This window comes from Lynx rufus, unplaced genomic scaffold (assembly GCF_022079265.1).
Source record: "Lynx rufus isolate CCGP_SWC_20201006 ecotype Redwood Valley unplaced genomic scaffold, mLynRuf1.p SCAF_16, whole genome shotgun sequence".
NCBI lineage: Eukaryota > Metazoa > Chordata > Mammalia > Carnivora > Felidae > Lynx > Lynx rufus.
The window spans coordinates 56,809,205-56,820,718 of NW_025814830.1; the positions used below are offsets into that span (position 1 = coordinate 56,809,205).

General features: G+C 63.3%; 1 protein-coding gene across 1 annotated transcript; it reads right to left on the minus strand.

The window, feature by feature from the left end:
- Nucleotides 1–288: 288 nt before the first annotated feature.
- Nucleotides 289–6,265, minus strand: SNAI3 (snail family transcriptional repressor 3). The gene is made up of 3 exons (XM_047078685.1): nucleotides 6,190–6,265; nucleotides 2,483–3,040; nucleotides 289–470 (listed from the first exon to the last, which is right to left on the minus strand). Exons 1-3 carry the CDS (start codon nucleotides 6,263–6,265, stop codon nucleotides 289–291), a joined length of 816 nt encoding a protein of 271 aa, XP_046934641.1.
- Nucleotides 6,266–11,514: the final 5,249 nt, after the last annotated feature.

An 11,514-nucleotide genomic window follows, 5' to 3' on the forward strand; every position in this document is an offset into this window, starting at 1 on the left:
CGAGTGGCAGGAGCTGGCCCAGCTGGCAGCCACCCCCAGCGGCCTTTTCTCTTGGGAGAAGAGAACCGGAAACCAGGGCAAGTCAGGGAATGGTGGCTCACGTCGCCGTGACGGTCTTCCCTCAGTCGCCCTAACAGCCCGCGGGCGGCTCTGGCCCTGGACGGAAGTGGGTGGCCGGCGGGGAGAGGAGGAACCCACCGAGCGAGCGTGGGGCCGGGCTCGCTGGGCATCACGGGTGCCGAGAGGGGTGAGGTCCTGTCCCTCCCGCCGGCACTGAGCCCGCACCCGTCAGGGGCCGCGGCGGCAGCCAGACTCCTCGTGCCGCGCCAGGAGCGACATGCGGGAGAAGGTCCTGGCGCAGCTGTTGCACTGGTATTTCTTGGTGTCCGAGTGTGTCTGCAGGTGGGCCCGGAGATTGGAGCGGTCGGCGAAGGCCCTGCCGCAGTGTGAGCAGGTGTACGGCTTCTCACCTGGGGGCGGGAGGGCGCCGGGTGAGTGTCCGTCTGGTCCGCCCCAGGAGGTGGCCGAGCCCCCGGTCCCCAACCCCCCGCCGCCCCTGCTTATCGATGTATAAGCCCCTCCGCCTCCTCCACATGCTCACGGCAGTTCTGACGCATCGGTCTTCCCTCACCCTTCCCCAGGAGGTACGTGCCGGGGGGGGGGGGGCGGCACCTGCCCCAGGAGGAAGGAAACCCTAGGGCCACGAGGTCCACATCCACGGTCAGGCTCAGAGCTGCCTGGGGACAGGGTGGGATGTCACCCCTGGGCAGGACTGCAGCATCTAAAGCCCTCTCCAAGGGGAAAGAGCTAGCATGGGTCTTTGCTAGATCTTTCTGTTTCTGCCAGAGCCCTCCTGGGGCCCTTTGCCCAGATCTGGTCCTGAGCAGCACTGGGAGCCCTCAGCTGTCCCTGCCCACGGAAGGCCGGTGGTGGAAAGCGGCTGGGCCCCTGCAGACTCTCCCGGGAAGGCGAGCCCCGGCCCTTACGATGGAGGCAGGCATTTCGGAACAGCTTAAGACCCTTGTGTCCTCTGGGCCACCTCCAATCAGGGCGAGCAGGGATTTGGACAAAGCCCTTCTGTTGGGAGCTGGGCCCCCAGGACAACCTTAACAAGTGTAAAAAGATCCTTAAAGGTCACCTGTTCTCTTCCGCCCACGTGGAGTGACTTCCAGTCGTACACCCAATAGAATCCTGAGAAACACCAGCGTGCAGTCCCCCTGGGCCCAGAGCGTCCCTGCTGCCCAACGCCCAGGCACATTCCCTCCCCCGGCCAGCCTCCTGCAGGGCCTCCCACCCTCTGGGCCCCCAGACCAGGAGCACTGAGCCCCTGGCGGTGTGATGTGGGACGCTCAGAGACATCCCTGGGGGGGAGCTGAGGAAAACCGACTGGAATTTCAGCCCGGAGAAAGGCTCCCGCAAAACCCTTCTTTCCAGCCTCCCCCGGGTGTGACTCAGAACAGTCCTACTTACAGAGCCCTGGCTCAGGGCTGGGGAGGCTCCAGTGACGGGGGCGTGTGTTCAGCCGTGGGCCTCAGCCCGGTGAGCCTCATCCCTGGGCTTCGGTCTCTCTGTGCCCACCTGTCCCTCTCCTGGCGGGCCGGGGCGAGGTGTGGTTCAACCCCCAGCTGCCCTGGGGCAGGCAGCCCCCCTCCGCTCCTTTGGGCAGCGGTGGCTGATGTACGGACAACGTGCTGAGGCCCCCAGGCCTCCTTCAGGTCTGAGCGCACGGCTCTGGTGCGCTCTCACCAGGGATGGGTTTGCCCCTGGGGTCCCAGCCCCCCGTCAAGACCCAGTCCTCGTCTGTGCCCTTCGTCCGTGTGACCCCCGTGGTTGCCACCAAAGGCCAGGCCTTTCTCCCTGTGCCGCTCCTGCTGCACCAGAGCTCAAGAAGGGCGCGCAACGTGGGAGGTCAGACCCTCTGCGGCCCCGGCAGCCTGCGCTTTGCCAGGTGGTAGGGCTTGAATTGTGCCTCTCAAAAAAGATCCGTCCACGTCCTAATCCCCAGTACCTGTGAGGGTGACCTCACTTGGAAAATAGGGTCTTGTCATCAAGGTTACATGTCATCAGGTTAAGATGGGGTCACACTGGAGCACGTGGGCCCCGGTCCAGTGGGACTGGTGTCCTTACAACAGAGGGAGGTCGGGACACAAACACACACAGGAGAGGCCGTGTGAGGACGGGGGTAGAGGCGCACGGACGCCTGGAGCCCCCGGGAGGTGGACGGGGCAGGAAGGACCGTGCCCTGCCGCCTCTGGAGGGAGCGCGGCCCTGCGACACCTGGACTTCAGACTCCGGCCTCAGGAGCTGGGACGGAGGGCATTTTTGATGTTTGAGCCTCTGGTTTGTGGGACTTGGAAACCAGCACGCAGGGAAGCAGAAGCCGTGTGGCCGTCCCTCCTCTTGTTTACAAGGCCTCCCTCCCTGCCTGACCCCCAGGTCCCGCCCTCACCCCTGCCCGGGGCCCTCCTGCCCGCAGACCCACCTGTGTGGGTCCGGATGTGGCCCTGCAGCAGCCAGGGCCTGGAGAAGGCCTTGCCGCAGACAGAGCAGAGGCAGGGCAGCGTGTGCGTGCGGATGTGCATCTTGAGGGCGCCCAGGCTGGCGTACTCCTTGTCACAGAACCTGCAGGTGAAGCAGCGGGGCGCCCGCAGGTGGCAGGGCTTGTGGCAGTGCGGCCGCCCGAGGCCCCCCGGGGCCGCCTGGCGTCTGTCTGGAGCCTGGCCCCCGTCCGGGCCCGCGATCGGGGGCCACCGCGTGGGCGGAACCCGCAGCGGGGGCAGGTTGAGGTGGTTCAGGCTGTCTTTGAGGGGCTCGCTGGGGGCCCGGCCGGTCCAGAGGTCCGCCCGGCTGCCTTCCAGGGGGTCTGGCCCGGAGGCCCCCCGAGCTTCCTCAGTACGCGGAAGGGGCAGGGAGATGGGGCAGACGGCAGAGGTGCGGTCCCACGGCAGGGGAGGGTCACCAGGGGTGGAAGAGGCCGCCTTGTCTGGGAGGAGGAGGGGCACCGCCAGCCCCCCGCAGGCAGAACAGGCGCCATTAATTTCTAGAAGGGAGGAGGGAGAGAGAGAGCGTGAAAGTGGACATGAGCCCCCACACTCTGTCCTCAGACCTGCCCTTCTCGGTGCAGCCGCAAGCCTGTGTTCTAGGTCATCAGCAGTTCTGCACGAAGGGGAAGGGCTGGCGAGGCCAGTGTCAGCGCGGGAAGTGACCACAGGGTCTAGAGGAGGGGCCTCAGTTCTTTGTTGTTATGATTTTTCTAAATGTTTATTTTTGAGACAGCGCGAGCGGGGGAGGGGCAGAGGGAGGGGGGCAGAGGATCTGAAGCCGCTCCAAGCTGAGAGCAGAGAGCCAGATGGGGGGCTCGAACTCAGCAACCTGAGTTGCCCTGAGCCGAAATCAAGAGTCAGATGCCCAACGAACTGAGCCACCCAGGCGCCCCCTCAGTTCCTCTTTAAAAGCAAAGGAAATGTCTTACAGGATCCCAGAATAGCTCTCATGGGCTGACGGGGCCCCCCTACTGGCCCGGCAGGACAGGCCTCCCTGACCCCCGCCCCGCCTCAGGCCCAGCTCACAGCGAAGCCTCGCCAGCCTCCCGCAGGCGCGAATTCAGAGCAGACATTTGGCGGTGGGCCACCATGTGAAGACACCTGATTAGCCTCCAGTCACCCCCATCACCCCCCGCCCATGGTGATGTGAGTGCCAACGCCCCCGGGTGGCTGGATGGCTGTCCCCGGTGGTGCCACACGGCCTCCAGGGGCAGCCTGTCCCCAGGCCGTGGCTCCCGGATTTGTGGGCCAGCATGCCTGTGCCTGACCAGATGAGCGGCAGGGCCCCAGGGTAAACGGTCTGGCAGGTAGGAGTTACGCTCTGCCTTTTCCCCGAGCCCCAAATCTCCAAACAGCCCCCAACCCATTGCCTACTCCAGATGTGTTGAAATAAATCTCTGGTCCCATTTCTGCCTTCATGCCAAGGCTTTGGGTAAGAAAGAACCCACAGAATGGGAGAAAATATTTGCACGTCATGTATCTGTTAAATCGATGGCATCCAGAATATACAAAGAATTCTTGCAATTCAACGGTATATATATATACATGTGTGTGTGTGTGTGTGTGTGTGTGTGTATATATATATAATTTTAAAATGGGCAAAGGATCTGAATACACATTTCTCCAAACAAGATATACAAATTACAAATGGCGGGATGCCTGGCTGGCTCAGTCTGTAGATCATGTGACTCTTGATCTCAGGGTTTCAAGTTCAAGCGCACGTTGGGCATAGAGATTACTTAAAAAAAAAAAAAAATATATATATATATATATATATATACATATATATATATATATATACCTACACAAACGGCCAACACGCACAGAAAAGATGCTTGCCATCGTTAACCATCAAGGAAATGCCAATTAAAGCCTCAGCGAGATACTGCTTCGTGCCCACTAGGATGGCTAGAATTACAAATAGCCAATTGCAAGCGTTGGTGAGGATATAGAGGAGTGGGGACACTTAAGGAAACTTCCCACCTTCCGCTCTATCCTGACCTCACCCCTAACCTAATCCCCCCAATTATAAAACAGCATGCCAACTTTCTGTCCTCCTGGAAAGAGGGACTGGGCAGTGTCAGGCTAAGAGACAAAGTCCAAGGAAGTTCTGGAGAGAGAGGCTTGGGATACCCAGAGAGCCTAGGACCCCACTTCACTGGGGGCTTTCTACTGGGAAAAACAGTCACCGCTCTTAAGTCTCTGAGACTCAGCCACCACCCTGGCTCCAGAGCCAAACCCGGGCTTGGGGGCTGGGGGCCACCCCAGAGGGAGGGCAGGGGAGGGCCGGCTATGCCTGTGGCCCTGATCGAGTGCTTCTGCTGGCCCTTCAGATGCGTCCACACACCCTCTGGGGCTGTTGTAACTCAAATTCCTGGGAGAAGAGACTTTCAAGTCCCCTCCACTTCAGGGGCTCCCTGGGGGGAGGCCTGAAAAGGCACTTATTTGAAAAGAGAGAGGGAGGGGCCCCAGACCCAGCACCTCGGTCTATCCTAGGGCAACATCCTGGGTAGCCTCAACAAGCGGGAGCCTCGTCCCTCATCCGAAGGGGGGAGGAGACGAGCGGAGGAAGCGGAGAGTGCTGGAGGGCTGGGCTGCTCCCTGACACTCTCTCATGTTCAAAGAGTAAAGTGGGGGGTGCACTCGGTGACTGGGCTCTAAACAACAGGTGTTAAGCTTTAACAACCAGGCTCACATAAACTCCATTTCCCATCACGTATATGTCTGAAATGAAAGTTTCCTTTACCCGAGCACTGCATTCGGATGCCTTCCGTTCTATTTCATTTTGTGAAATTGTTTTCAAAATGCAGAGTTCGGGACCCCAGTCCTAGAAGGCACCCCCTGGAGGCAGCGGCCTCGGAAAGGATCAGCGGGGTGCCCTCCACTCCTGGGCCGCCTCCGGGTCCCTTCTCCCCTCCCCCGCTGAGCTACCCAGCAGTTCCTCAGGGGGGGTGTCTTCAACTCAGGGGCTGTGAGGTGATGGCTCTGATCACTCTCGAGAGGCCTTTGTCCCGGGACCTTCTCGTGCCTCCAGGACATGGGCAGTCCTGAGCCCTGGACCTGCGTCTCCCTGGGCCACCTGGGGGGAGGGGGCAGGATTGCAGCCCCTCAGCCCAGTCTGCCCTGAACAACCTCCACTGGGGTGAGGGGTGACGGGGGGTAAGGTGACCGACGGGGCGGTGAGGAGGCACCCGAGGGGCCTGGGGGAAGGCTCATGGGCTGGGCCTTGGCACACACAGCCCGCGGGTCTCTTCTGTTTCCATCCGGATGCTCTGGAGGAGCCGTTGGACAGCAGCCCCAAGCCTCCCTCCGTCTCTCTCCCCACGCATCCCTGGGACCCCTCCCACACCTCCTGCACCAGGAAGATGGCTCCAGGGTTCCCTTAGCTGGGATGCGTGCGCCAGGCCATAGCGGGAGAGCCCCCAGACTGACTGGGGGCCGGGAAACTTCTCTTAAGTGGGGAGGGAACCCCCGCCTGCTCTTCCCGACGCGAGGCCGAGGCCCCCGACGTGGACAAGGCGCTCGCAGGCCTCCACCCAGCCGGGGTCTCGTCCCCGCTCCGCTGGCTGGCGAGGTAACTCCTCTCCCCCGGCCTGGGACGGGAGTCCGAGCCGTGGGCGGGGCTGGGGAGCCGGGCAGTCCCTACCTCTCTGCGTCTCCAGCTGCCTGTAGTTGGAGACCCTGTGGCTGGAGTGCGTTTTCACCAGGAAGGAGCGCGGCATGGTCCCCCCGCGCGTCCGCCGGGCGCCCGCGGGCAGCGCAGCCGGCAGGTGGCCGGAGGGTTGGCTTATTAGCATAGCGCGCCGCCTGGGCCAACCAGCGCGGGGCGCGGCCGGGGCGGGGCTGCGGGGCGGGGCTGCGGGGCCACGCCCAGGACAGGTGCGCGGGCCGCGGGGGAGGGAGCGCGTGGCCGCCGTGTCCTCCCCGCGGGACTGCCCTGGCGCGCGCCGCGAGTCACACCGACCCCTGGGGCCTGGCGCACCCACTCGCCGTGGACTAAAGGGCGGAGGTCAGGGCTGGGTGGAAGCCGCGCCGGGCTCCAGTCCACACGGCGGTGGAGGCGCGCGCAGAGCCCTTGCCGCAGCTGGCTACACTCGCCCCACCTCCTGCTCAAACCCGCAACGGTAGGATTGGTGAGCACGAGCCCTGAACTCCACAGCCGACCCAGCTGACCGGCCAGAGTGGTGCCGGGGGCGGGGGTCAGCCGGCCTGGGGGCGAGAGGCCTTTCCCAGGGGAAGAAGGCTGGGGAGGGCTCCTTCCCTCCCGGGACAGGGCTCCAGGAGGTGGCCCAAGCTTCCAGGAGGCTCATTTGGCGGGGAGAAAGGACACAGCCTGGAATTCTGGGATTGCAAGGGGTTCCGACCCGCGGTCATGGGAAGTTTAGTCAAAGAGGGGGAAGTGCGTGCGCTCTGCCCAGTCTGTGACCCTGGGCAGCCATGTCCCTCCTGTGCGGCAATGACGCGTTCGAGCCACGTCCGAGTGTACGCTCCCTTTCGGTGTGGACGCTTCAGGAGTTCAGGGGTCAGACAGGGCATTCCCTGGGCGAGTGGATGCAGCACCAAGCCTGTCCCCGACAGCTGCGGGGCCTTTCCATGGCTGTGTGCTGGCCGGCCTGCCTGCCTGCCTGGCAGTGCCATTGAGGTCCAGGTGCCATGTGACTGTGGGCTTGGGCGAGGTGAAGTTGATGGGGACCTCTGGAGAAGCGGGGGGACAGGGCCGTGTCACACAGTGTCTTAGGTCCCTACAGTTTGGCAGATGAGAAAATGGAGGCTCTGAGAAGTTAGGAAGCGGGGGCATGGGGACCCAGGCCCACACTGCCAGTCACACACGAGACGTGTGCCCCCCTGTCTGCTGCTGGGTGAGAGCATGGGAGGGCAGGTGGTGTGCGGACGGAAGGCACGCATCTCTCCTGTGGGCCACAGCCTGGCACCGTGCTGTTGTGTGTGTGGATTTCAGAGGACACGTGGCTGCGTTCTGCTTATTCACCTGTTCCGTGGCCTCGCAAGCTTTCTATTTATACCTTCTCTTCCTTCTTTCCCCTTCCAGACATAGATAAGGCTTGTAGATACCTGGGCCAGCCCTGCACCCACACTGTCCCTCCTCACCGGGTCACCCACTGTGTGGCCACCAGCCAAGATGCCCTCCCTCATCCCCAGAGAGCTACTGACACTAGGGAAACTGGCGTGTTCCTAATCTCATCCCGGAAATGCCCCTGGGATCCCGAGGGTCCTTGGAACAGCTTTGGGGGACGGGTTGCAGTAGCAAGTGACCCCACCCACTTGTCAGCCCTCCTTGGGGTCATGCACACTCGCTGGCTGGGACTCACAGTGTTGTGTCTGGGCTGGACCCGAGGAGGACCCACAGAGGAGGACCTCGGTGTCCACACCTGTGCAGTGCTGGAGAGGGGCGCAGCTGTCCCCACCCATTCTTGCTTCCCGTCCTTCTGTCCTCATCCTGGCCGCCTTACCTCCCAGTGAAGCCTCACATCCGCCCACCCACCCACGCACTCCCCGCTGGCCTCCGGGAACTGCCCCTCTTTCAACCAGGGCAGGACTTGCAAGGACCAAAGCCCTCTCTTTCCTGAAGAAATCACTGTGCTCTTCCCTTGACACCTAGGACCTTGGGGATGACAGCTGGCCCAGAGCCAGGCTGTCGGCCCCACCCACCTGCCTGAGCAGCAGCTTCCAATTAGGGTAGGCACCTCCAGGGCCACAGATTTTGTAATTCTACTTAGTCTCCTTGTATGCGTGTGTTCTGTACTCTTTGCCTTCCAAAGAATAATTCAGTAGCGCTTGACTCCACGTATGTATCTCCATTGCGAGCTCACATTGTAGCCGATTTGGTTTCACGACCCAGTTCGGAGGGCCCCGCACCCTGTCAGACCGCACCCCGAGAGGGGGGCCAGGTGGGAGCCAGCCCGTGCTCCTGCACAGTGCCTGCCTGTGGCACGTGCGCGGTGGAGTCCCGCGGTGCTTGTTGGACTAGATGGAAAAGCACCGAGAACCCCCCAAACAGTGCGGCCCCTGGCACGCCCATCCCTGGGGGTTGGAGGAGGGTTAGCGTCCGTGCCCTCCGGTGCCATCAGGTGCAGGAAGCCCAAGCCCCAGGGACCAAAAGTCTCGGAGCACTGCTTGCGGCGGGACCTCACCGCTGGGGCTCGGGACAGATGGCCCCTCGCCCTGGGAGCACCAGCCCCTGCATCAGTGCATGGAGCGTTCTTTGGGGGGGGCGTGGCTGGGACATCCTGACCTGGGGCAACCTCACAGCCACCCAAGCTCATGGCCTGGTGGAAACTCAGACCAAACGCTCAACCTCCCAACGTCTGGTTGGGTCGGTGACCAACCGATGGAACCAGCGAAGGGGGACTCACAACTAGTTTTGAGGCCTGATTGTTAAAGCTTGTGGTGGTTCTTAACCTGGGGTCCGGTGGACACATCCCCTGTGAGATGAGGGCACTGACGGGGGATGCTGTCCCTTCCCACACAGCTTATAGGACACGCAGTAGAGTCCTTGGCGCCTTGGGGCATGCCGGAGGATTGGGTGCTGGGAGGGGTCCTAGGGGCTGGGGCGGAAGGATGGAAATGAGTGGGGGGCCGAGCAGGGGTGCACGTGCGGGCTGGGCTGTGTCCTCACAGCCCGTGTGTGTGCGTGTGTGTGCACACGTGTCTGTGAGGCCCCAGGAGCTGTTCCCGTGTGACACAGGCATCGGGCATCAGCAGGGTGCCCAGGGCCTCAGTCTGTGGGGTCCTCAGCAGGGTTCCCAGCTCTGCCCCCCCCCCTCCTCTCTGAGGTTCTTGTCTGTCCGCAGGCTAGATCCAGCCCCTCGTCCCAGCAGGTTGTTGGGACGCGGGCGGTCCTCTGTCGCAGGGAGGGTCTGGACCCCTGCCCCCCACCCCCCGAGCATCCACACGTCAGCAGGCCGCCAGGGGCAGAGGCCAGTGAGGGTGGCCTGTCCTCGGAGGCCCTCAGGAGGGACGTTGCGGGCAGCTCAAACCTTCGCTGCGACTTGCACCGAAGGCACCACGCCCCACGGGCCGGACCTGCTGGGGGCGCCCGGAGGAGCCTGCCGGGTCCCAGGTCCCAGGCTCCCGGGATCAGGCTTTCTGGAAGCCAACAGCTGCAGGGCCTGGAGTCACTTCCAGGCACGGCCCGAAGGAGCCAGCGGTGGGTCTTTGGGGGCCGAAGCGCCTTCTTCTGCTGGTCTGGCACACTGGCCGCTGTGTCCAGCACGACGCCTCTCTGGGCGAGGTCAGGGCAGGGGGCCCAGCTCTCCAGGGTGCTCGGCACCCTGGGACCAGGTGGTGGCTACGGCACTTTCTGGAACTCCGGGAGGCCGCCGAGGACAGGCGTGAGAAGAGTGACAGGGCTACAAGTCCCCGCCGTGTGCAGGCGGTGCTCATCCTGTCTGGGCCCGCACTGGAGACCGGCCGACGGACGCCGTGGGCGCAGTGCTTGGGCCGTCGGCTCCCGCGAGGCCCGGATGAGAAGTGTGCCAGTTCCCAGGAGTGCCTTCCCGCCGGCTGCCTTCCTGACAGAGAAGGTCGTAGGTCCAGAGACGCTTTCTAGGCCACGGGGTGCGCTGGGGAACGTGCACCATGAAGGCGCGGGGGCGCCCCGGGCCTGGGGCTGCCTCCCTCTGTGTGGCAGGGGTGGAGATACACTCCGGGGGCGGTGGGCCCTGGCGCTGATCAGGGTGGGAGGGAGACCATGACTTCCAGCAACTCTCGGCCTGAAGCGTGTGTGTGTGTGGCGCGAAAGCCCCGGGGGCCTGGCGGGACAGCCCCGCCGCACGTGGGATTCACGCGAGGCCGATGGTGCTGTGGACTTGAGCCGGAGCGTCCCCTCCCCGACACCGTGGGGTCTGCTGACACGGGTTCCTGTGTCCCGCGTGCCCCGTTAGGGTTCACTCTGATGCTCCCCCCTGGGCAGACTATCCTGGACGTGAGTCCCTTGGTCGGTGGTGTATTCTCTGTGGTCCCATGTGGCCTGGGCCTGGGGTGGAGGGGGTTGAGAGGCCACGTGTGGACGCTGTCCTGTGGCTCCCGCGGCTGCGCGGAGGGGGCACAGCTCCACAGGTGTCCTCGGGTGGAGGCAGGGACTCGTCACCACACCTGCTCCCTGGAACCGGCATCCTTGGCCAGTGGGGTCAAAGAGGGAAGGGTGGGGCTAGAGGCTCCTAACAAAGGAGCTAGGGGGTGGCCAGCCTGTCACCACTCTCCTGCCGAGTGACGGTTGTGGAGGCTCACGTGCCTGGCCCTGCTATGGCTCCCAGCTCGGGAGACCCACCTTCTTAGAAGAACAACCCAGAACCCAGCCCTGCCTGGGGAGGCAGCCCGGAAACAGCCAGGGAGAGGGAGGCAGGAGTGTGGCCGCACACCGACCACCAGCTGCCAGGACACCGGCCAGCAGGTGATATTTGTCGGCTTTCAAAGGCCCGAGTGACGTGGGGGACAGCAGGAGCCCGTGGCACCAATGGTGGCCCTGAGCACCGTCTCTGGGTGAACATTTCACGTTTGAAGATTTTATTTTTAAATCATCTCTACACCCAACATGGGGCTCGAACTCATGACCCTGAGATCAAGAGTCACGTGCTCCACCGACTGAGCCAGCCGGGAGCCCCTGGTTCACATTTAAACGGCTCCTTCTGCCCTCTAGTCACCGAATGAGGCTCTGGGGCCGAGAGCACCAGGCAAGACCAGGGAAGCCACCGAGTGGCAGGAGCCAGCCGTGGGGACGGTGGCTGCTGATCAAGGGCCTCCCAGAGACCCCGTGCCGGCCGCTGTGGCCACGTCCGGGCCTCAGAGCTAGCCCCAGTGAGACCAGCCTGCCGGCCTCAGGGGACTGCATCTCACAACAAGGAAGGAGGTGAGAGCCACCCGCGCCTAGGGTTGCCTCCGTTTGTCACGGGGGACCAGACGTGGTTCAAGAACAAGCGTGTGCCTGGGACAGGCCGAAACAGGCTGGTGAGCG

What these genes read in the sequence shown, in the direction of transcription:
- SNAI3 (XM_047078685.1), bottom strand. Translation starts at nt 6,265, where the DNA reads ATGCCGCGCTCCTTCCTGGTGAAAACGCACTCCAGCCACAGGGTCTCC. An exon ending in GCAGCTGGAGACGCAGAGAG is followed by an intron (nt 3,041 to 6,189) that starts GTAGGGACTGCC and finishes CCTCCCTTCTAG; the next exon opens with AAATTAATGGCGCCTGTTCT. An exon ending in CCACATCCGGACCCACACAG is followed by an intron (nt 471 to 2,482) that starts GTGGGTCTGCGG and finishes TCCCGCCCCCAG; the next exon opens with GTGAGAAGCCGTACACCTGC.